General features: G+C 46.2%; 2 protein-coding genes across 2 annotated transcripts in view; one reads left to right on the plus strand and one right to left on the minus strand.

Moving 5' to 3' along the window:
* Nucleotides 1-5,249: 5,249 nt before the first annotated feature.
* On the minus strand, nucleotides 5,250-13,271 carry LOC134338886 (CCN family member 2-like). The gene is made up of 5 exons (XM_063035049.1): nucleotides 13,139-13,271; nucleotides 12,354-12,576; nucleotides 10,852-11,103; nucleotides 10,290-10,501; nucleotides 5,250-6,436 (listed from the first exon to the last, which is right to left on the minus strand). The coding sequence occupies exons 1-5, from the start codon at nucleotides 13,199-13,201 to the stop codon at nucleotides 6,137-6,139; spliced, it is 1,050 nt and encodes a 349-aa protein (XP_062891119.1). The 5' UTR covers nucleotides 13,202-13,271; the 3' UTR covers nucleotides 5,250-6,136.
* A 3,407-nt stretch (nucleotides 13,272-16,678) lies between these two features.
* The window catches only part of LOC134338728 (uncharacterized), a 51,159-nt gene continuing 41,802 nt past the window's right edge, over nucleotides 16,679-26,035 (plus strand). The window contains exons 1-2 of the mRNA XM_063034772.1: nucleotides 16,679-16,709; nucleotides 18,752-19,052. Coding sequence (XP_062890842.1) covers nucleotides 16,679-16,709; nucleotides 18,752-19,052 — 332 coding nt within the window. The remainder of the gene's footprint in view (nucleotides 16,710-18,751; nucleotides 19,053-26,035) is intronic.

Consider the following 26,035-nt stretch of genomic DNA (forward strand, 5'->3'; position numbering starts at 1 on the left):
GTAGAGCTACTAGAACTTGATGTTTCAATCCCTACGGTAAGTTGGCACTCTCGATGTTGGCAGTGGGTTTGGAGTGGTGACAAGGAGGGAGGGTAGGTACGTCATCGGGGTCATCAGGTGGGCACCCTCCTTCTTTGATGTTTCATTGATAAGCCCATGACGTCTCCAGAGGGCTCAACGGTGCTACCTGGCATCCGAAATACACCCCCCTCAGTTCCATATCCTCCTGTCTTCATCTTGCAGCCCAGTTGTTGTCTTTCCTTTTAATCCAAATCCAATTGCTGCTTTCTTCTGCTGCGTTTGACAAGGACTTGATTGCTTGTGGGAGGGAGTGACCCCTCACCCCCATCTTCTTCAATAGACTGGTTGTAGATGTAGCAACAAATCCCCTGCATCCCACTTCTACAGGGAAAATCTCGGTCTTCCAGCCATTCTAAGGGGGTGTTAGCTTGCATAAATTGAGGGATAGAGTTTAAGAGTAGCGATGTAATGATGCAACTCTATAAAACTCTGGTTAGGCCGCACTTGGAGTGCTGTGTCCAGTTCTGATCGCTTCACTATAGGAAGGATGTGGAAGCATTGGAAAGGGTACAGAGGAGATTTACCAGGATGCTGCTGGGTTTAGAGAGTATGGATTATGATCAGAGATTAAGGGAGCTAGGACTTTACTCTTTGGAGAGAAGGAGGATGCGAGGAGACATGATAGAAGTATACAAGATATTAAGAGGAATAGATAGAGTGGATAGCCAACGCCTCTTCCCCAGGGCACCACTGCTCAATACCAGAGGACATGGCTTTAAGATAAGGGGTGGGAAGTTCAAGGGAGATATTAGAGGAAGGTTTTTTACTCAAAGAGTGGTTGGTGCGTGGAATACACTGCCTGAATCAGTGGTGGAGGCAGATACACTAGTGAAATTTAAAAGACTACTAGACAGGTATATGGAGGAATTTAAGGTGGGGGTCAGCACAACAATGTGGGCCGAAGGGCCTGTACTGTGCTGTACTGTTCTATGTTCTATGTCGCACAGATTTGTGTATAGTTTTTCATTGACTCTGTTGTATTTCTTTGACCCAGAGTCTCCCAAGGAACTACATCTGTGTGAAATGCATCCAGCTGCAATTCCTTTAAGACCGTGTTGGGGATTTGGAGCAGCAGCTGGATGACCTTTGGCTTGTACAGGATAGTGAGGAGATAATCGATCAGAGTTACAGGGAAGCAGTCACCCCCAAGTTGCAGAAGGCGGGCAGTTGGGTGATTGTCGGGAAAAATTGAAATGTGAATAAGCAGTTAGTGCAGAGCACCCTTGTGGCCATTCCCCTCAAAAATAAACTTACTGTTTTGGAGACTGTTGTGGGGGATGACCTCCCAGGGGAATGTCTCAGAGACCAGGCTACTGGCACAGGTTGAGTCAGTGGTGAGGAAGGCAAATGCAATGTTAGCATTCATTTCAAGAGGTCAAGAATACAAGAGCAGGGGTGTGATGCTGAGGCTTTATAAGGCACTGGTGAGGCCTCACCTTGAGTATTGTGAACAGTTTTGGGCTCCTCATCCCAGAAAAGACGTGTTGACTTTGGAAAGGGTTCAGAAGAGGTTTCAGAAGGATGATTCCAGGAATGAAAGGGTTATCATAAGAGGAACATTTGATAGCTGCGGGTCTAAACTCACTGGAATGTAGAAGGATGAGGTGGGATCTCATTGAAACTTTTCAAATATTGAAAGGCCTATACAGAGTAAATGTGGAAAGGATGTTTCCCGTGGTGAGAGAGTCTAGGACAAGAGGGCACAGCCTCAGGGTAGAGGGGTGTCTATTTAAAACAGAGATACAGAGAAATTTCTTTAGCCATAGGGTGGTGAATTTGTGCAATTTGTTACCACAGGCAGCAGTGGAGGCCAAGTTGTTGGGTGCATTTAAAGCAGAGACTGATAGGTTCTTGATTGGACATGGCATCAAAGGTTATAGGGAGAAGGCCTGGAGTGGGGCTGAGGAGGAGAAAGAAGGATCAGTCGTAATTGAATGGCAGAGCAGACTCGATGGGCCAAATGGCCTAATTTTGCTCCTATGTCTTATGGTCTTATACGCACTCTGATGTAGACAGTTTGTCAAAAGTGGCAATCGAGCCAGCCAGAAGAAGGATACTTGAGGGAAAAAACTTTACTACAGGAAAGTTTTGGTGCATGAGCAGATAATCACTGCAGCCTACATGGAAGAGGCTCTTTCTTGGTGGCATATTAAACTGGAAGATGCTAGAGAGCTTCGAAGAGACCAGGAACAAATGAATAGGCTTAGCTGTTCTGCTAGGATGCACATACTGTGGATGTGTTCCAAATTGATGAAAAAGGTTCATAAGGAGATCTATGCCTTCCTAAAAGAAAACATTGTAAAAGAAAATAAAGAAAAGAGAAGAAAAGAAAATACTTCCTCCAAACTAAAGGTGTAGCCATGGGCACCCGTATGGGTCCCAGTTATGCCTGCCTTTTTGTTGGCTTTGTGGAACAATCCACGTTCCAAGCCTATACTGGTATCTGTCCCCCACTTTTCCTTCGCTACATCGACGACTGCATTGGCGCTGCTTCCTGCACGCATGCTGAGCTCATTGACTTCATTAACTTTGCCTCCAACTTTCACCCTGCCCTCAAGTTTACCTGGTCCATTTCCGACACCTCCCTCCCCTTTCTTGATCTTTCTGTCTCTATCTCTGGAGACGGCTTATCTACTGAGAAAATATTGTCTGCTTTGTTTGTTTATGTAGTGCTACACTCTTTATATATCTGAAAAAACTTCTTGAATCCTCTTTTATATTATTAGCTAGCTTAACTTGATATCTCATCTTTTTTCCCTTTATGGCTCTTGTTGGGTTTTAAAAGTTTCACAATCTTTTAACTTCTCATTAATTTTTGCTATATTATATGCCTTGTGTTTTGCTTTTATGTTGTCTTTGCCTTCCCATGTCAGTCACAGTTGCCCCATCCTCCTTTTAGAATACTTCTTCATCTTTGAGATGTGTTCTGTTCGATATTGAGGGAGAGTGCAGAGCACACCAGGATGCCAGCCTGGCAGGATTTTCAGCTGAACTTTATTGATAACCCTGCTTGTACATCATGTTAACTCCTCCCATGTGGGAGCGGCTAACTGAATGACACAGGAACAACACCACCACCACAGAATGTATCTATCCTGCGTCTTCCGACTCCCAATCTCTACTGATTGTCCTAGAGTGAGGGATCATTTTATTTACCTTGGGGCGATTTAGGAAGAAGGCCTCCATTAAAGCCTCAGAGTATTTCACAGTGTTTTATAGCCAAAATAGTCATTTTGATGTGTGGTTATTGTTGCTGGAAGTGCGATGGCAGTTTTGCACATGGTAAAGAATAACCAGATAATCAGAAGCATTGGTTAGGAGTTTGACAAGAACCATTATGGTCATGGAAAGTCCATGATCGCCCATGTCATACGACATGGCACATCACGAACGAACGATTGTTTAGGAGATTAATTGTGGCCAGGATATTTAAGGCAGGAACCCTGTACTTCATGGAAACTATTGTCTTACTTGAAGACAGCTTTTGCCTCACAGTGCCAGAGTGCCAGGACCAATCCTGTCCACGTGGGGTTTGCACGCTCTCCGTGACTGCACAGGGTTTCGTCCCGCCTTCTAACTAGGTGCAGATTGGTGAGTTCATTATGGCGACAGTGAAGCACTGATCAATCCAGAACTCATCAAAAGTCCAGTGGAAACGTCTGTGACATTATGAAATCTCAATCACAATGCTGCCCCTCTGAGAACCTGGATCTGAATGGTGATGCTCCTGTTACAAGGGGTGGAGCCGTCACGAGCATGGACGATGCTTATGGATCATGACAACAGTATCTTTGTAGCTCTGAGCCATGCAACTGAAAGCACCTTGAGACCACCTCTGGATCAGGAGCTCCCAACACTTCTAATGCCATGGACCCCTACCATTAACTGAGGGGTCCGTGGACCCCAGATTGGGAAGTCCTGCTCTAGATATTGTGACACCATCGGAACCCATGGGGTTCTACTGGTCAGCGCCACGCTGAGCCTAGAATAAACAGCAACGGTAGTGGTCCCTTTGAACCTGTTCTGATATTTATCAGGATCACTTTAACTCTGTTTTCCTGATTGTGCAAATGAGCACTAAGAAGGAAACGGGAGGGGAGTGCATAAACTTTGTAAGCAGGCCACACACATCCTACAATCATAAATTTCATTGATATTTAATATCTCTGCTTGTATCACGCTTTGCAATCTGCGGCATTCATAAGACACAGGAGCAGAATTAGGGCATTTGGCCCATCAAGTCTTCTCTGCTGTTCCATTGGGGCCAATCTATTATACCTCTCAACCCCATTCCCCTGCTTATTTTTGCCCATAACCTTTGCCACACTTACTATTCAAGAACCTAGCCTCTGCCACTTTAAATAAACCCTAATGACTTGACCTCCACAGCTGTCTGTGGTAAGGAATTCCAGAGTCACCACCCTCTGGCTAAAGGAATTCCTCATCTCTCTTCTAAAGGGAACATCCTTCTATCCTGAGGCTGAGCCCTCCGGTCCCAACACCACCCCCACTATAGGAAATATCCTCTCCAGGCTTTTCCGAGTTCCCATTCGCATTCCAACGTGTCGGTCCTTGGTCCCGTCTTGTGCCAAGGTAAGGCCACGCTCAGGGTGGAGGAGCAACACCTCATATTCTGTCTGTGTATCCTCCAACCTGAACATAGATTTCTCCTCACGGTAAACAAATTCAACCCCCCCCCCCAATTCACCATTCTGACTTTTTAACTTCTTCTCATCTGCTTATTACCTCCCCATGGGTCCCCTCTTCCTATGGTGCACTCTCCCCTCCCATTGGATTCTTTCTTCCACAGCCTTTGACCTTTCCCACCCACCTGGCTTCACCTATCACCTTCCAGCTAGCCTCCTTCCCCTCCCCCCCCCAACTTTTTTTTATTCTGGCTTCTTCTCCCTTCCTTCTCAGTCCTGAAGAAGGGTCTCTGCCCGAAACGTCGACTGCTTATTCTCTTCCATGGATGCTGCCTGACTTGCAGAGTCCCTCCAGCATTTTATGTGTGTTGTTTTAAATATTCAGTAGGCTTCAATGAGATTTGTTCCCCCCACACCCCCCATTTTTCCAAATACAGGTCCAGAGTGATTAAATGCTCCTCAGACCTGTCATTCAGATTTATAATCAGTGCCTGGCAGAATAACAACATCAACCCAACACTTTTATTTACTCATTGCGCTTTTTGACAACAAAATTAAGACATTTGTAGAAAAATAGAATTTTATTCTAAAAAAAACGCAGCAAATATTTACTTCTTTTCCAAACTTACCTAAAGTTTCAATAACAGCCTACCATCAAAACATTTTGCGATAATATAAATTACAGTAAAAAAAACTGTACACATATTTACACAGCAATCTTAAAAAGAATGCTTTCTTGCGAGTTGAGTTAGGGTTTCATACAAGATCGGAACCAACTGCATGGCATACGACTTGGTCAAAAGTCAGAAAGGAGTGAAATTGAATCGTATTCAGATACGAGTAGTCAGCCATGGCCCTGTTAGATTCAATAACGCTGTTCTAACGCTCATCCATGGTCATTACTTCAGGGATCTGACATCAGTGATCCTCGATTTTACCAGTGTGCACTAGGAGTACAGGAGTGGGTGGGGGGGGGGTTTATAATCCTCATTCACAAGATGCTCAAATCCTCCAACAAGATGAAGCTTATTATGCTCCACCTAGCTCACCGTCAATAGCACAGCTTTGCAAAACTCCGATCCTTCACAGGTTGAAGAATCCAAAACTGTTCATTCATCGTTAGGACAGGCCTAGACTACGTTGTGAGCTATTAAGATACAGATATTTATAACTTAGACCAATTTAAACCTGGGGGAATTAGAAATTTCTCTTTTCCATTATTTGCCCTTTAGCAAGTCTGCATTTTAAAACACTTCACACAAGGATAATGATGAAAGCAAGAGCTTGTAGGTAATCATCTATCCTTGTAATCTGAAAAAAAAGCAATCTAATAACTGCAAGCGTTATTTGCCTCCAGGTGGGGTTTATAAGGGCTCCTGGAGCCAGTCACTAGTTAGAGGCCAAAGTTTCTATGTGGCATAGTCACCAATCATTCTCCTGTAATAGGTCGACAAAAAGATGTCATTGTCGGAAGGGCAGTCATGGTGACAGGAGCAGGTCTTGATGAACATCATCTTCTTCTTGATGAGGTCTCCTTCCGGACATTTGAACTCTACGTGCAGAGTGGTGGTGGAATGAGGGGTGCAGCATCTGCCGTCGGTGCAGACGCCACAGAACTTGGGCCGATATGATCTCATGCTGGTGCAGCCAGAAAATTCGAACTTCATCGACTTGAATGGCCTTGGAGTACGGACACACTTCTTGCCTTTCTGTAGAAGCAGGAAGAGAAACAGCTTTAATGGTTTATTGCGAAATTATACCTCAACTACTCAACAGCAATTTAACAGAAGAAACCCAAAAGGACATAGAATAGTACAGCACAGTCCAGGCCCTTTGGCCTTCAATGCTGGGAGCGAGTCATTGTTTGAAATAGCAAGTAGGAGAGCAACATCTTGCAGGGTGGGAGCCTTTTGAAAACTTCAAGTCTCCTTGTGAGCGAGCCTTACTTGAGCCAATAAAAAGAAAGGAGATGTACGTGGAGCGGCCACAGTTGGAGTGGGGCAGCGTTAGAGTGGCCTGGCTTTGGCAGGCACAGGCAGAGGTTCTAAGTAAGTTACCAGTATTTTTCCCCTCTGTTAGCAAATAGCTAGTGTGCTGAGAATGGGCCCCCAGAGTTATTGATATGTTCGTTGTGCGAGATGTGGGCACTTTGGGAGACCTCCACTCTCCCTGTTAACTACATCTGCATGAAGTGCACTGAGACGCAGCTCCTTAGAGAGGCGTTAAGGGACTGGAACCGCAGCTCAGTGACCCTCAGCTCAGACAGCAGAATGTGGAGGCGATAGATAGGGGTGACCATCTCCCTATAGCTCCCAAGTTGCAGAAGGCAGGTACCCGAGCCACTGACAGGAGAGGGAAAGGGAATTGGCAGCCAGTGCAAAGTACCCTGTGGCCATTCCCTATACAAATTTGGATATTGTTGGGGTGGGTGGGGAACGTCTTGTAGGGAGTAGCCACAGCAAACAGGTGTCTGGCACTGAGTCTGGCTCTGTGGCTCAGAGGGGAAGAACAAGAGTGAAGTAGTGATGGTTAATTCCATAGTTAAGGGAGCAGATAGGAGAATCTCGATGTGATAAAGACACCCAGAGGGTTTGTTGCCTCCCAGGTGCCAGGGTCAGGGATGTCTCAGATCAGGTCCACAGCATTCTGAAGTAGGAGAGTGAACAGCCGGAAGTCATGGTACATATTGGCTCCAACAACATAGGTAGGAAATCCTGAACAGAAAATATAGGGAGTCAGGCAGAAAGCTGACTTCCAGGATTGCTGCCTGTGCCACGTGCCAGTGAGGGCAAGAACAGGATGATCAGGCAGATGAATGGGAGGCTGTGGAATTAGTGCAGGGAGCAGGGAATCAGATTTCTGGATTATTGGGATCTCTTCAGGGGGAGAGATGACCTGTACAAAAAGGACGGGTTACCACCTGAACCCGAAGGGGACCAATATCCTTGCGCGCAGGTCTGCTAGAGCTGTTGGAGGGGCTTCAAGCTATTTGGGCAGGGGAATGGGAACCAGAAAGATAGGGATGAGGATGGGACAGTATACAAGTAGACAGGAGAGATCCTAGATGGGATGAGGATGGGACAGTGTACAAGCAGATAGGAGAGGTCCTAGATGGATTTTTTGTATCTGTATTCATTTGGTATACAGAAATAGAGTCTATAGATGAGGAAGTGCGGAAGGTCATGGACTCTATATATTAGAGGAGGTGTTTGCCGTTCTAAAGCAAATCATAATGGATGAATCCCCAGGGCCTAACAAGGTGTCCCCTCGGACCCTGCGGGAGGCAAGGGCAGAAATTTCAGGGGCCCTAGCAGAGATATATGCACCATCCTTAGCCATAGGTGCAGTGCCAGAGGACTGGAGGACAGCCAATGTAGCTCCACTACTTAACAAAAATTCTAATAAGAAGCGAGGAAATTATTGGCCAGGGAGCCTGACATCACTAGTGGGAAAGTTACTGGAAAGTATTCCAAAGGACTGAATATGAGTATTTAGATATACAGGGACTAATTAGGGAAAGTCAGCACGGCTTTGTGTGTGGTAGGTCATGTCTAACCAATCTTAGTTTGTTTTTTGAGGAGGTTACTAGGAAAGTTGATGAAGACAAGGCAGTGGATATTGTCTGCAAAGCCTCCGACAAGGGCCCACATTTGGGGGGGGTGATCAAGAAGGTTCAGTTGCACACAGTCAGGAAGAGACAGTAAACTCGATTAGACATCAGCTCTGCGGGAGAAGCCAGAGAGTGGTAGAACATGAATGCCTCTCTGACTGGAGGCCCGTGACTAGTGGAGTGCTGTGTCCATTATTTTTTGTCATCTATTTCAATGATCTGGATGATAATGCGGATAAACTGGATCAGTAAATTCGCAGATGACACCAAGATTGGGACTCCAGTGGACAGCAAGGAAGACTGTCAAAGCTTGCAGAGGGATCTGGACCAGCTGGTGAAGTGGGCTGAAAAATGGCAGATGGAATTTAATACAGACAAGTGCAAGGTATTGCTCTTCAGTAGGACCAACCAAGGTACATCTTGCACAGTGAATGGCAGGGATCTGGGAACACAGATCCACAATTCCTTGAAAGTGGGGTCACAGGTAGATAGGGTTGTAAAGAAAGCATTTGGCATATTAGCCTTCGTAAATCAATATACTGAGTACAGGGAATGGGGTGTTGAAGTTGTACAAAGTGCTGGAACGGCCTCATTTGGAGTATTGTGTGCTGTTTTAGTCACCTGCCTACAGGGAAGGTGTAAATAAGAGTGAGAGTGCACAGAACATTTACAAGGGCTTTGCTGGGTTTGGAGGCCCAAGTTATAGGGAAAAGTCAAATGGGTTAGGACCTTATACTGTAGAATGTAGCAGTCTGAGGGGAAATTTGATAGAGACACACAAAATTATGAGGGGTATAGATAGGATAAAGGCAAGCAGGCTTTTTCTGCTGCGGGTGGGCGGGACTAGAACTAGAGGTCAAGGGTCAAGGGTGAAAGGTGAAATGTTTAAGAGGAACGTGAGGGGGATCTTCTTCACTCAGAGGGTGGTGAAAGTGCAGAACAAGCTGCTGACAGAAGAGGTGGATGTGGGGTCAATTTCAGCACACAGGGGAAATTTGGGTAGGTACGTGGATGGGAGGGGTACAGAGGGCTGTGGTCCGGGTGCAGGTCGATGGGACTAGGCCGATCAATGGTTCGGCATGGACTATTTGGGCCAGAGGGCCTGTTTCTGTGATGTAGTGTTCCAAGACTCTAGATGCAGTGTGTAGTGAGACTGAGGAAGGAAAGACAGATGATATAGCAACTTTGTTTTTGTGTGTGTACTGCTGCCACAATACTTCAAATTTCACAACACACATCAGAGATAACAAACCCGATTCGGACTTGGTGTCAATTTACCTCTAATGACGCAAACTTTGTAATTTTGACTATTGGGGTCCAATTAACATTGCTGGTTTATGGAAGTTTGTGTGCGTCACTATGCTTTTACGTTCTCCCTTTTTCATCAACTTTGGGGGGGGGTTGCAAAAATGTTGCTTACTAAAAATGTTCAGAAGAGCTTTTAGTGTTGGATGAGACACCTGCACATTTTTTTAAAAAAAGTATAAATGCATCTTCCATCACATCCGAACAATAGTGGCAATAGAAGGGGATACTCCTCTGTTATGGGACTTCCGTGCCCACTGGTGTTTAGAAGAATGTCTTTGAACCCCACCGAATGTAGAAGGGCCTAGACAGAGTGGATATGGAGAGGGTGTTTCCTATGGTAGGGGAGTACAGGACCAGAGGGCGTCCCTTTAGAACAGAGATAAGGAGGAATTTCTTTAGCCAGAAAGTGGCGAATCTGTGGAATTCATTGCCACAGATGCCAAGTCGTTCAGTACATTTAAGGCAGAGGTTGCTAGGTTCTTGCTTAGTAAGGATGTCAAAGGTTATGGGGAGATGGGGTTGAGAGGGATAATAAATTAACCATGATGCAATGGTGGGGTAGAATCGATGGACTGAATGGGCTAATTATGGACACGAGAAGCTATTTTTAGTGGAATTTTTTTTTCTTTGGGAGCCTTGAATACCTTGATACTTTTCCCGAGGTTGGCGTTGCAAGGCCGGACCATGCACAGTCTGCTCTGTTTCTCCAGCCGACATTTCCGGTTGTCCGTGGTCACCCGGGTGGAAATCCCCATTCCGCACGACTTTGAGCAGGCGCTCCATTCGGTGGTTTGGACAATACAGTTGTCGCGGACTTGACTCGAGTCAGGTCCAAAAATAGCTTCTTGCCTGTAAACTGAAGGTTTGGGAAGTAGAAATGGTCAAGAAACCTCCTTATGGACACGGGGAATATACTTATGTCCGAAGTGCAAAGATTTATTGCATTTACAGAAGTCTAAATGAAGTCAGTCAAGGTCAGTTCGGTGCTAAATTTCATCACATCACAGTAATTAGCTAGCTGCCCGTTACTGACTTTGCGCTAGAAGTTGGAAGTCTAATGAATGGTGTGGTCCCTGACACTGCTTCATAACTCTGCTGACAATGCTCGCTACGCACCTGAATTTTCACTACGTACTGGAGTTTATGAGCTGCATTTCTGTGACTGACTACACCAAGAGGAGGGGTGATCGAAAGGTCAATGCTCACCCGCCATTGCCGCGTTGAAGACCGAGCGGTCACGCGGCTTGTCGCAAACCCACTCCTCGCAGCATTTTCCGGGCATCTTGATCCGCCTGGGAGCCGGACAGTCCGGGCTGGGCAGGCGCACGTCGTCGCTGCAGAAGGGGACGCAGCCGATCGCTCCGTCCATGCAAGTGCACTGGTATTTACAACTTGGCTGGAAGGTCTCCCCGCTCCGGTATATCACCCCTCCCAGGTCACAGGTAGCGCCTTCCCTGGCTGAGAGACAGATCAGAAACAAGACACTCAAGTACACCTTCGCTGAAAACTTTTCTGCCTGGAGCATCAACTCTCCCTCCCCCGTTGCTTTTGATATAAAAGAGATCGCAGACAAAAATAAAGTAAAGGCATCCGTTAGTCTTGCGAGACCATGGATCTGCGCCTGGAAGGTTTTCACTCTCCAGGGCGCAGGCCTGGGCAAGGTTGTATGGAAGACCAGCAGTTGTCCATGCTGCAAGTCTCCCCTCTCCACGACACCAATGTTGTCCAAGGGAAGGGCATTAGGACCCATACAGCTTGGCACCAGTGTTGTCGCAGAGCAAAGTGTGATTAAGTGCCTTGCTCAAGGACACAACACGTTCCCTCGGCTGGGGCTCGAAGTCACGACCTTCAGGTCGCTAGTCCAATGCCTTAACCACTTGGCCAAGTGCCCACTCACCAAAATAACCTTCAACAAAAAAAAACTTGATAAGGGTGAATTGTCAATAGAATTATCTTCCCTCCTCAAAATCTGTCCAAAGTATTTATTCTCAAACAGGAGGAAGTCTGCAGGTGCTGGAAATCCAAAGCAAACACACACACACACACACACACACACACACACCTGTATGAACTCAGCAGGTCAGGCAGCAACTATGGAAAAGAGTAAACAGCATTCTGGCATCTGCCCTCAGTCCTGATGAGCGGGCTCGGCCGGAAACGTTGACTGTTTTTATTTCCATACATGATGCCTGATCAGCTGAGTTCCCCCAGCGTTTTAAGTGCGTTGCTTTTATTTACCCTTCCTTGCATTAACAACTTTACAAGTGATTCGGACGATTGCGCACTCAAGTTCCAACCCACTGTCAGAGCCTACACGCAGTTTAAAACTTGACTCTTGCAGCTCCGAGTGCTGCATTGTTGGGTTTTCCCGTCCCTGAAAGCGGAGACCCAGTCTGAGTAACCAGCGGACCACTAGGGAGGAACTCAGAGGGGCTAGGTGCTGGGTTTCGGCCGAAAACGTCGGCAATTCCTTTTCTCCTGCAGATGCTGCTCGACCCGCTGAGTTTCCCCACCAGACCGTTCGATGTCCTCCCCGCTATACCCTCCCGCTCCCCCTTTAAGAGATCTCCCAGCACTGTATGCGTGAATAACAAGGATTAGAAAAGAACCTCGTCATTATCTGCTGCCCGCGGTTAGCTGGTTCTCTTGGAACGGCTGCCCTGCCACAGTTGCGGCCCCATTGCGCTGACGGGCGAGGGATGCCTTACCCAAGCAGATGCCACTTTGCTGGTTGGCGTGGGCGGACAGGTCGCAGTACAGCCCCTTGTGCAGGTCGCACGGCTGCCCGGAGCTGCACTGGTCGCCGAGCTGCTGCGCGCAGACTTTGCAGCAGCCGCAGCCGTCCGTCAGCAGGCTCACTCCGGCCGGGCAGCGCACCGGCTCCGGCGGACACCGGCAGGGAAACACGCACTCCTCGGCCGCAGCTCCTGCCTGGACCAAACAAAAACACGGAGCAAAGGTCAGACAGTTACACACGGCGCGACGACACGACCGACTACGGGAATAGGGTCACACTTGCACAGATTCTCGCTTTTGCCTATTTCACGAATCATCCATTTTCTGGCTATTTAAAATATTAAAATTTAATTTTTTTTGCAGACTGGTCAAGAAAATGAATCTCTGGGCAGCATATGGTGTTATGTACCGCCTCCGATAATAATTTTACTTTGAACTCCTGTTATAGTTTAGCGGGAGGTAACCGCTTGCACAATTCACGCAGGATACCAAACGAGGAGCCTGTGCAAATGTGTAACCCCGCCTGCTGAGAGTGCGATTAGCTTCCCTACAACTTCCCCGAAACCGGCGACCACCGGTCAGGAGGCGAGGGTGAGATTCCGCCGGGGCGATTGCTCCCACCCCCGAGGGCGCTTTAAACGACCCGAGGAGCTTAAGCGCGTCGTGTGGGGGAATAGGGGGGAAATTCCGGGGGTCGAAACCTCGCAAACCATTCGCCATCTCAAACATCTAAGCCCCACGCAGTGTGCAGACTTACCCAAGACAGGACGAGAACTAGAGCCAGGCACCAGGCGAGCCGCGCATCTACTCCGCCGGGCATTTTGTTGTTTTGCTTTACCGACAGCTCCGCGTTTTAAAGTCCAACGTCGCCGATACCGTCCCACTCTCGAGAGCCGAGCTGTGCTGAACGCTCTCTGGTTCGGCGGCTGTTTAAATAAGCGCAGAGAGGGCGGGTCGACCGCAGAATGACATTCCTGAGCGGTCAGATGTGTACAGATTCCTCCGGCGTGCTTTCAATTCCTGATTCCCAAAGCGGTTTCAAAGCCGGACCAAGAATAGTTTTATTTTTATTTAATGAAAATAATCCCACTTTAAAAGACTTCGAACTTTTAAAAAAATCAAACTAGCTTTCAAAGTCAATGGGGCGTTGGATCAAGGGAGCCGTGATGAAGTAGGCAGCAGAAGGGACAGATTCCGCTGGGGGAAATGGGAACCCTTTGATGAGAAGATGAGGGGAGTTTTGGCGCAGATGTGATGGGCCGATTGATTTCCTCTGCTGTACAGGTCTGCGATTGAACTAGCACGTTGTAACCCATTTATAATTTGGAATAAAAGCAGTACAGTTCTGACAAAGGGTCTGCAGCCTGAAGCGGCTTCTCCTTCCACAGATGCTGCCCGACCTGCTGAGTGTTTCCACCACTTTCGGTTCTAATGTTGCAACTCGAGAAAACGCTGGTTAGGCCACCTCTGGAGTGCTGGTGGCCCCACTATAGGAGGGATGTTGAGGATTTGGAGAGGGTGCAGAAGAGGTTTACCAGGTTAGTGCTTGGTTTCGAGGGCATGTGCTATCACTGGACAAACTTGGGTTGTTTTCTCTGGCGCGCCCAAACGTTGGGGGAGATCTGATAGAGGTTTATAGGATTATGAGAGGCATAGACAGAGTAGACCTCTGTTCCCCAGGGTTGAAATGTCTAATACCAGAGGGCATGCACTGAAGCTGAGAGGGGTTAGGTTCAAGGGGGATGTGGGGGGTAAGTTTTCTACTCAAGAGAGTGGTGGATTCCTGGAATGCACTGCCTGGTATGGTGGTAGAGACAAATACATTAGAGGTTTTTAGGAGACATTTGGATAGGCACAGGGATGTAAGAAAGATGGAGGGATATGGATATTATGTGGGTAGGAGGGATTAGTGTTTGGGTGTCTTTGATTTGTTTTTTAGCCGGTACAGCACAAAACTGTGGGCCAAATGGCCTGTTCCTGTGCTGTACAATTCTATGTTCTCTGTAATTGCTGATTTCCAACATCTGTAATTTTTCTAATTTATTTTTAAAAGTGTCCTAACACCATTATTGGGGTGGCATCACACATAAAATGCTGGAGGATCTCAGCAGGCCAGGCGGCAGCTATGGAAAAAAAGTACAGTTGATGTTTGACACTGGACTGTAAAAGGTCTTGGGCTGAAGTGTCGACTGTACTTTTTCCCTTAGGTGCTGCCTGGCCTGCCGAGTTCCTCCAGCATTTTGGGTGTGTTACTTGGATTTCAGCATCTGCAGATGTCCTCTTGTTTGTGACTGGGGGCAGCATGGTAGCTTAGCAGTTAGGGCTCTGCTTTACAGCGCCCACGATGTATGTTCAGTTCCCGCCACTGTCTGTAAGCAGTTTGTACTTTATTGCTGTGACTGCGTAGATCTCCTCCACATGCTCCAGTTTGCTCCTACAGTCCAAAAGTAGGTTAATTGGTCACGAAGGGTGTAATCGGGTGGCAAGGGGCTCATACCAGGTTGTATCTCTAAATTAAATTAAAATTATTAATAAGATGCCCATACCTTTAAGTTTGAACAATTCAGATACACAGTAAAGGCAACCGTTAGTCTTGCGAAACCATGGATCTGCGCCTGGAAAGTGTTCACTCTCCAGGGCGCAGGTATGGGCAAGGTTGTATGGAAGACCGGCAGTTGCCCATGCTGCAAGTCTCCCCTCTCCACGACACCGATGTTGTCCAAGGGAAGGGCAAGGGCCGATACAGCTTGGCACCGGTGTCGTCGCAGAGCACTGTGTGGTTAAGTGCCTTGCTCAAGGACACAACACGCTGCCTCAGCTGGGCTCAAACTCACGGCCTTCAGGTCGCTAGTCGAATGCCGTAACCACTTGGCCACATGCCCACAAGTGCCCACAGATACACAGTATAGAAAAGCTAACTCCCATAAAATTTTCCCAATTATTAATAAAACAGGTAACATTCAAGTGCAAGTATACACTCAAAGGCTTCTTTATTAGGGAGCTCCTAAACCTAAAAAAGTGGCCACTGAATGCATGTTCATGGTCTTCTGCTGCTGTAGCCCGTCCACTTCATGTTGTGCATTCAGAGATGCTCTTTTGCACACCACTGTTGTAACGGATGTTTATTTGAGTTACTGGCGCCTTCCTGTCAGCTTGAACCAGTCTGGCCATTTTCCTCCGATTCCTCTCGTTAACAAGGCATTTTTGGCCCATAGAACTGAATGAGTTTTGTTTTCTTGCATCATTCTCTGTAAACTATAGAGATTGTTGTGAGCAAAAATCCCAGGAGATCAGCAGTTTCTGAGATACTCAAACCACCCCGTCTGCCACCAACAATCACTCCACGGTTAAAGTCACGTAGATCAGATTTTTTCCCTCATTCTGACATTTGGTCTAACTAAGAATTGAACCTCTTGACCATGTCCGCGTGCTTTCATGCACTGAGTTGCTGCTCCATGATTGGCTGATGAGATATCTACATTAACAAGTAGGTGTGCAGGTGTATGCCATAAAGTGGCCACTGTGTGTATGCTGCTTTACACAAAGAGTTCTTAAAATCTCTGATTTGATTGCATCATAAATTGATATGTTTTAATTATTACTTGGTTTAAATCTCTGTTTAAAAACAATGTGGTTGGTTCACAAGGAGATTTTGTTTTCTAGAGGAAAATTCTGGAGGAAGTCAGCAGGTCAAGCAGTATCATGGAGGGAAATGGACTGTTAAAATTTTTTTTATTGAGACCTCGTCCTAATGAAGGGGCTCATTCTAAACTGTCAATTGTCTATTTCTCTCTATAGATATGGTACATAGTTGATATGCACCCATTCTTATAAAGTTCAAGGTAAATTTATTATCAAAGTACAGTACATATATGTCACTACATGTAACCCTGAGATTCATTTTCTTGCAGGCATACTCAATAAGTCTCTCATAGACTAATGACCATAATAGAATCATTGAAAGACTGCATCAACCTAAGCATTCAACCAGTGTGCAAAAGACAACAAGCTGTGTAAATTTAAAAATGAAACTAATAATAATAATAATAATAATAATAAATAAATAAGCAATAAATATGGAGAACATGAGATAAAGAGTACTTGAAAGTGAGTCCACAGGTTGTGGGAACATTTCAGTGATGGGGTGTGTGAAATTATCCCCTTTGGTTCAAGAGCCTGATGGTTGAGGGGTAATAACTGTTCCTGAACCTGGTGGTATGAGTCCCGAGGCTCCTGTACCTTCTTCCTGATGGCAGCAGCGAGAAGAGAGCGTGTCCCTTGGTGGTGGAGGTCCCAGATGGTGGATGCTGCTTTCCCGCAACAACAAGGTGAGGAAGAGGTCAAAGATAAGAGGAAAGTACATGTTAAATGGTAGGGACCCTTAGAAGCGTTGATGTAGTGTGGCATTTTGGAATACAATTCCACAGCTCCCTGAGGTTCACAACACATGTGGATTTAGTTGTAAGAGTGTACAACATGCTTGCCTTGATTGGGCAGGGCACTAAGTATAAAAGTTGGCAAATCATGTTGAAGTTGTATAAATATTTGGGTAAGGCACGTGAGGAGTTTTGTATCAAGATCTGGTGGCTACGTTACAGGAAGGATTTGGAGGGTGTACACAAGAGGCTCACTGGGATATGGGAGGCAAAAGAGATTCTGCAGATGCTGGAGATCTTGAGCAACACACACAAAAGCTGGAAGAACTCAGGAGAGCTTTAAAGTGAGACGGGTAACGTTTAAAGGATATAGGAGATAAGATTTCATTCCTTGGAACACAGAAGACTGAGAGGAGATTTGATAGAGGTAGACAAAATTATGAGGGGTATAGATAAGGGTAAATGGAAGCAGGCTTTTTTCCCAATACAACTAGAGGTCATAGGTTAAGGGTGAAAGGTGAAAAGTATAAGGGGAACATGAGGGGAAACTTCTTCACTCAGAGGGTCGTGAGAGTGTGGAATGAGCTGCCAGCACAAATGGTGCACGTGAGCTCGAGTTCAACATTTAAGAGAAGTTTGGATAGGTACATGGACAGTAGGGGTATGGAGGGCTATGGTCCTGGTGCAGGTTGACGGGTGTAGGCAGTTTAAATGGTTCACCACCTACTAGATGGGCTGAAGGGCCTGTTTCTGTGCCATACTTTTGTATGACTATGACTCTATAAGATTTTTGGAAGGTGGAAGCAGATATGATAACGCAACATCAGAGAGACTGCATAACTAGCAGGTAATCAAGGGATACAGACCACGTGCAGGCGGATGAGATTCATTTGGATTGACTTCATGGTCAGTACAAACATCATGGGCCGAAGGGTCTGCTTATGTGGTTATTTCTCTATTTATTGAGATACAGTGTGGAATTATCAATTCTGGCGATTCGAGCCATACCCGCCCAGAAATCCCCCAATTTAACCCAAGCCTAATCACAGGACAATTTACAAAGACCAATTCACCTACCAGCTGGTATGGAGGAAACCCAGGCAGTCACGGGGAGAACGTACAAACTCCTTACATGCAGTGGCGGGAATTGAACCCGGGTCACCGGTACTGTAAAGCGTTGTGCTAACCACTACGCTACTGTGCCCCCCACTCCTGTTCTATAAAGATTCTACGATGAATTGCTTTCATGGTTTTATGGTTAGTTCACCCAAAACCGGGTTCCACAGATGAGTTTCAGGTGTATCAACACATAGATATTTACAGTCCAGCGTATCACGTAAGCAACCAGCATTTTGGGGAGGTGTTGATAAATGACCCAAGACCCAAGGAGAATGTTGGGGTAATAATGAGCAAGTTAAAAGTTGAGAGACTTGAGCTAATGAAATTCACTACCAAAGGAAGAACCAGAGGGAGTGGTTTAAGTTGCTTGAGTTTACATTGAAGTTGGAGACAACCCAATCTACTCAGTTGGTCAACACAGGTGCTATACACAGAGCCAAGCCAATGCCCCTGGGAAAGAGGCCCTGATTATCTAGTTGGCTACATTGGTGAGGTCACAGCATTCACATTGCTGACACCAGACCTTCCGAAATAGAGGCTCTATTCCGAGCTCTGTAATGGGGAAAATATTACCAGGCAGACTGAAGGATATGCTCAAAGCTTCCTTGGAGATATGCAGCATCTCCACCAGGGATCCCTAGCTTATGATCACTCGAAATGGAGAAGAAGTCGGCTGGTGGTGTTAGTGGCATAAGAACATAAGAAATAGGAGCAGGAGTCGGCCATCTGGCCCGTCGAGCTTGCTCCGCCATTCAGTAAGATCATGGCTGATCTGACCATGGACTCATTTCCACTTACCTGCCTTTTCCCCATAACCCTTAATTCTCTTACTATGCAAAAATCTATCCAACCATGTTTTAAATGTATTTACTGAGGTAGCCTCCACTGCTTCTGCGCCGGATTTCCAGGCCAGTGGCCCCGGGTTCGAATCCGGCCGGCACCTTGCACGCTTTCCACTCGTGCTGGGTTGAGCGTCGAGCTGGCAACCCGGCCTCGTAAAACAGACAACAGTGTCAAAGGAACGGCTAAGTTGCTGCCCGATGCGCTGCACGGCGCGGAAAGGAAAGGCAACAAAGTGGTGAAGGAACATTCAGGGTCGTTTTGCGAACCCCGAGCCCGTGAACTGACAGCACACAGTAGGAGATGGAAGAAACACACCATCAACTCTTTACAAGGGTAAGGTGACACATCTGGCTTACCCATTAATTACCTTCACAGCTTGGCTGTCACAGAACTATTCATTAAATATACTTGTTTACCTTTCAGCTTCTTCTTCCTGAAGAGCAGGAGAGAAGATAATTACAGGCAATCAGGGTTTAGTTTGGGTTTGCTCACTCATACACACCAGACCATAAATAAGGGGCCGGACACATTTAATCATAGGAAAGGAAATGACTATATTTGTTTTACTGCAGAACACTGGCTTCAAAAACAATAGAATATTTGACAAAACACAGGAGCTGTTCTAAACCAGCGCCAGTAAGTCTTCCAGGCCTCTTTGTTGTTTTGGAAAGCAGGGATCAGGGAGAGGGAGAGAGGAGGAGAGAGAGAGATGGGGAGGGAAAGAAAGAAAGGGGGGAAGAGGGAGACAGGGCGAGAGAGAGAGATGGGAAGAGAGAGATGGAGGGAGAGAGACGAAAAGAGAAGGATTGGGAAAGTGAAGCAGGGATAGATGGGGAGAGAAAGGGAAGGGGGCAGAGAGAGGGGGTGAGAGAGAGGAGAGAATGAGAGAGAGAGGGAGGGAGAGGGGGAGAGAAAGGGAGGAGGAGGGAGGGGGATTGAGGGGAGGTGAGAGAGGGAGGGAAGAGAAAGAGGTTGGAAGAGAGAGGGAGAGAGACAGAGATGTGGAGAGAAAGGGAGAGGGGGAAGAGAGAGAGAGTGTGAGAGAGAAAGAGTTACTGATACAACAAAGAGTTAAACAGTTACTGTTGTTCAAGTTTGTCTTTTTTATTGTTGCCCAGAATAAAACCTTTGGAGCACGGATGTTTAGAGATCGTATTGCGGAACAGCTCATGAGAGTGCGTGAGAGAGATAGGGATAGGTAGAGAGAGAGAGCGAGAAGAGAGAGTGGGGAGAGGGGAGGGAGAGATAGAGAGAGAGGGAAAGAGGGTGGGGAGAGAGGGGGAGGGAGAGAAACACACACAAAATGCTGGAGGACCTGAACAGGTCAGGCAGCATGGATGGAGAGGAAGACCGCAGAGAGAAGGAGATAGAGAATATTCTGAAGGAATGTACCGCTTGTCTGTGTTTGGTGGGATTGTATTGTACTTAGCAGGTTCTAGTTGACGAAGCTATATTCCACGGGTTTGTTTTCCCTCTATATTACACCATTAGGGATACTGGGAGGAATACTATGTTTCAACTTTCTCACTGCATTCTGAACATTCCACACAGCCTTGTGGTTTTGTCTATTTGCCAGTCGTTGCTTCCTAACAAACATAAGCCATATCACGATTCCCTGGGCACAGTAACATACACATTACATGGGAAATCTTAATATTTACGAGTATGCCCATTTTATTTTTTTGCCGAGACTCAATAATATTTACATGGGAGCTTATCTTCTACATTGTAAATAAATCAGTCCATATTTTCCTTTTTATGTGTTGGCTTAAGGAGCACCATTAGAGGGCGCAGGATATTCCGCAGTGAGAGCAGCAATTTATCTTACGCAGATGAATCAGTGGCTTCTTAATAAACAACATTCAAGTCAAATGGTTCAATTTAATATCAGAGGACGTATACAGTATACAACCTGAAATTCGTACTCGTCACAGAGGTTGACGAAACAAAGTTGAACCATTTGAACATTTTTTTCCTACTAATTTTAGCACGTAGATCATAATAGCAGAGGGTCATGCCCTTTGACCCTTGATGTTGTGCTGAAGCAAACTGTAATTAAAAGCCCTAACTAAACTAGTTCCTTCTGCCTACACGAGGTCCATCTCCCTCCATTCCCTGCACATGCGTGCGCCTCTCCAAGAGACTCTTACAATACTTCTTCGTATTTTGCTCTACTGTCATCCCAAGCAGCGAATTCCAAGTGCCCACCACACTCTGTGTAAAAAATATGCTCGCACATTTCCCTTGAACTTACCACTCTCACCATAAATGCATGACTGATAGTATTAGACATTGACCTGGGAGAAAAAATAGACACCCACTGTCTACTCTACCTATATCCCTCATAATCTTATAAAGTTTTACCAAGTCTTTTGCACGGTAGTTGTTTGACAGTCATTGTGTATGTCTTTTCATTGATTGTATTGTATTTACTTGTTCTATTGTGAATGCCTGCAAGAAAAAGAATCTCACGGTAGTTTATAGTGATATGGGCATACTTTGATAATAAATTTGCTTTGAACCTTGAGGTCTCCCCGCTCAGCCTTCATCGCTGCAGGGAGGCACGGTTAGCACACTGCTTTACAGTACACTCATCCTGGGTTCAACTCCCGCCGCTGCAGGAAGGAGTTTGTATGTTCTCCCTGTGACTATGTGAGTTTTCTCCAGGTGCTCTGGTTTACAGCACAGGTGACCCAGGTTCAATTCCTGCTGCAGCCTGTAAGGAGTTTGTACACTCTGTCTGCGACCGTGTGGATTTCCTCTGGGTGCTCCGGTTTCCTCCCAGAGTCCAAGGATGTACTGGTTGGTAGTTCAATTGTCCCATGATTAGGCTAGCATTAAACCAGGGGATTGCTGGGTAGTGCAGCTCGAAGGCCCGGAAGGATCTATTCCGCTCTGTATCTCATTAATAATAATAAGTACTTTATTGAATCTGAGTGGGAAATTTTTTTTTACAGCAGCAACATATAAAAACACACTTAATAATAATAAAAATTAATAATATTAACTAATAATAAAGTACACAATAATAATTCACCACTGTGCAATAATACGCAATAAATGAATAACAGTCCAAGTTTGTCCATCCTCTCTTCTAATCCAGACAGCATCCTGGTAAATATCCTCTGCATCCTCTCCAAAGCCTCCACATCCTTCCTGTAATGGAGAGACCAGAATCTTAATGCAATACTCCCGATGCAGCCTAACCAGAGCTTTCTGAAGCAGCAGCATATTTACTTTTTGAAAAATCAAACCTTGTTCCAGGCAACTGGCCTCAGAATCACCGGAAAGGTTTTTTTCTACACTTTATTCCCAGCCGATACTTGAAGCGGGAATTCTGAACAAAATTCGGAGCAGAATTAGGCCATTCGGCCCATCGAGTCAGTTCCGCCAATCATCAATCATGGCTGATCCAATTTCCCTCTCAGCCCCATCTCCTGCCTTCTCCCTGTATCCCTTCATGCCCCAATCAATCAAGAATCTATCAACCAAAGACTTGGCCTCCATAGCGCCTGTGGCAATGAATTCCACAGCTTCACCACTCTCTGGCTAAAGAAATTCCTCCTCATCTCCATTCTAAGGGGATGCCCCTCCATTCTGAGGTGGTGTCCTCTGGTCTTAGACTCGCCCAGCACAGGAAACATCCTCTCCACATCCACTCTATCAAGGCCTCTCTACACTTGATAGGTTTCAATGAGCTTGCCCTTCATTCTTCTGAACTCCGGTGGGCGGAGGCCCAGAGCCATCAAACACCCCTCATATGACAAGCCTTTCAGTCCCAGAATCATTTTCATGACCCTCCTTCAAACCCTCTCCAACGTCAGCACATCCTTTCTTAGATAAGTGACCTAATCTGAGTGTTGGATGGAAAAGGTTCTGATGATAGAGTCATAGAGCACGACAGCACAGAAGTAGGCCCTTCAGCCCATCTAGTCCATGCTCAATTTATAATCTGCCTAGACCCATCGAATTGTACCTGGACCATAGCTCGCCATACCCCTCCCAATCCATGTACTTACCCAAATTTCTCTTAAATATTGAAAACAAACTCACGCCTAACACTGGCAACTCATTCCATACTTGCACCACCTTCTCAGCGAAGAAGTTCCTCCTCATGTTCCCCTTCAACATTTCACTTTCACCCTTAACCCATAACCTCTAGGCCTTGTCTTCCCCCACCCTCATGAACAAGATGGACCCCTGAGTAAATACTGTGGTGATTCTACTTGAAAAGTAAATCGAAAAAGCCCCCGCTTGGATTCCAGCTCCCACAGGCGGCTCACAAAAACAGCTACCAAATCCGGGCTGACTGTCTTCTAACCAAGTTAACTCAAATCCAAGCAACTCGCAGTCAGGCCCCTTACATCTGCCCGATTGTGGCGCAAACGAAAGCAACGAAGCATCAGGTAGAACGGTGCTCATTTCATCTCAAAAAAGTTGGGGTTACCCTTGTCGTAAACCTTGGATACTTGGTATCTGCAAAAACCGTGTTGAGATGAAGAGACTGAAGTGAAGTCCACTGATAACCATCAATTTTAAAATGGGGAGCAGGTCCACATGAGGACATAAGAAATAGGAGCAGGAGTAGGCCATATGGTCTGTCGAGCCTGCCCCGCCATTCAGTAAGATCATGGCTGATCCGGCCCTGGACTCATCTCCACCTACCTGTCTTTTCCCCATAACCCCTAATTCTCTTACTATGTAAAAATCTATCCAACCTTGTCTGAAATGTACTTACTGAGGTAGCCTCCACTTCCCCATTGGGCAGAGAATTCCACAAATTCACCAGTCTCTGGGAAAAGCAGTTCCTCCTCATCTCCGTCCTAAATCTACTCTCCCTAATCGTGAGGCTATATCCCCTAGTTCAAGTCCCCAGCCTCCTATCTTGCCTTATTAACGTATCCCACACTCGAAATGCTGGAGGAACACAGCAGGCCAGGCAGCATCTACGAAGAGGTCAATTGCACGCAGAGGACGAGAGAACCCTGGAGCTGTGGCACCGAAGCGGACAGGGCCGCCAGGTATCTCCTCGAGGCAGAAAGGGTGGCGCCTAGAAGGCGGAGGGAGAAGCGGTCAATTGCATGTGAGTTTCTGGGGTCCTTGGAGGGTCTGAATCGAGAAGCCTGAAAATGGACCTGGAGGCAATGTGGCACAAGTGGGCTGTGAAGACAAGTTCCCAGAAAGGATACGTGGTCTCCGACTCTTTCGGAGGGCCGGAGAGATCACGGGGTTTGTGGTGGGGGGGGGGGAGAAACGAGAGAGAGAGTTTTGCTGAAGTCCCCGTCGAAGGGAAGATTTAAACTTCTTCAGGGCAGGCATGCCTCGAACAGATGTTGTGGTCCAGTGGTGGTATCACAAGCACGAGAAAACCTACAGATGCTGGAAACCCAAAGCAACACACACAAAGTGCTGCAGGAACTCAGCAGGCCAGGCAGTAACATATCCCAGAGCTGGGAATGCTTGCTTAGTGTGGGAACTCTCTATCCACGCAAAATATAAATGCAAAGCCAACTCACCACTGGATGCCTTAAGCTAATGAGTTATCAACACGAACTGGAACAGCATAATCAGATGTATTGCATATGTTTAGGAGCAGAAATAGACCTTTTTCCTACCCAAATAATATCAGAGTGGATCTAATTTTAACCTCAAATTCTTTATTCTTGACTCCTGTGGTAACTCCCACCCTCTTGTTTATTCAGAATATGTATACCTCAGCATTAAATTACTCAGTGACTATTTCCACTAGACTTGACGTGCACCCTATCAGAGAAGATTATACAGTTCTTCCTGGAGTTTTACTCTGTCTTTTGTAGTGACCCCGTAATTTTAAACACTGACCCACACCCTAAGAGCCAAATCACTTTTAAGATTTTGTATATTTCAATTAAATACCCTCTACTCCTGCTAAAGATAAAGGCTGGCTTTATTTGTCACATGTGCATCAACAAATACAGTGAAGTGTGCAGTGTGCATCAAATCAAATCAGCGGGGAGTTGTGTTGGGCAGCCTGCAAGTGTTGCCACACTTCCGGTGCAAACGTAGGAAGCCCAAAACTCACTAACCCTAACCCGTACAGCTTTGCAATGTAGGAGGAAACCAGAGCAGCTGGCGGAAGACCACGTGTTCACGGGGAGAGTGTACAAACTCCTTACAGAAAGCGTCATAGGGCCGTAAAGAAAACTTCTGACCCATCAACCTTCATGAGTCAAAGTATTGAGTGCAGGAGACGAGAAGTTCTGCTGAAAATGTATGAGACATTGGCGAGACCCAATCTGGATTATTGTGCGCAGTTTTGGTCACCTACCTACAGCAAAGATGTAAATAAGGTTGAAGGAGTACAGAGAAATTTTTCAAGGGTGTTGCGGGGTCTGGAGGTCCTGAGTTATAAGGAAAGATTGAATAGGTTAGTACTTCATTCCTTGGAACGTAGAAGATTGAGAGGAGGTTTGATAGAGGTATACAAGATTATGAGGGGTATAGACAGAGTAAACGCAAGCAGGCTTTATCCACGGAGGTTGTGTGAGACTACAACCAGAGGTCATGGGTTAAGGGTGAAAGGTGAAAAGTTTAAGAGGAACATGAGGGGAAGCTTCTTCATTCAGAGGGTTGTGAGAGTGTGGAATGAGCTGCCAGCACAAGTGGTGCAGGCGAGCTCGATTTCAATGTTTAAGAGAGGTTTAGATAGGTACATGGATGGTAGGGATATGGACCCAGTGCAGGTCAATGGGAGTAGGCGGTTTAAATGGTTAATCACAGGCTAGATGGGCCAAAGGGCCTGTTTCTGTGCTGTACTTTTCTATGACCATGACGGTGGCAGGATTTGAATCCAACTGGCAATCGCTGGCTCTATAATTGTGTTTAAGCTAACCGCTACACTTCTGTGCTGCCCCAGTATGTGTGCATGCATTCAATATCTTAAAACCCTTCCTTTAATAAGGTGACTAATGTTGCACCCAATACTCTAGATGTGGATTCACGAATTCCCTGCATAATGGACATAACTTTCCTACTATGGACCAGGCAATATTCAGGTTATTCATCTTCGAATCGGAGTGAACACACTACGGTTGTCATTATCTTCATCAAGACCTGCATGGATGAGCGTGTGCCTTCGAGAACATACCGGACACACCCAAAGCTGAAGCCGTAGATGATTCAGGAGATTCGCAGTCCACTGAGGGCTAGGTCTGTGGCACTCAGGACTAGTGACCCAGAACTATACAAGAAGCCCAGGTAGGACCTACGAAGGGTTATTTTTAAGAATGAAAATACAATTCGGATTGAGGTTAGAGACACAATCAGATGCATGTCAG

Source organism: Mobula hypostoma, chromosome 28 (genome assembly GCF_963921235.1).
Source record: "Mobula hypostoma chromosome 28, sMobHyp1.1, whole genome shotgun sequence".
In the NCBI taxonomy this organism is placed as follows: Eukaryota; Metazoa; Chordata; class Chondrichthyes; order Myliobatiformes; family Myliobatidae; genus Mobula; species Mobula hypostoma.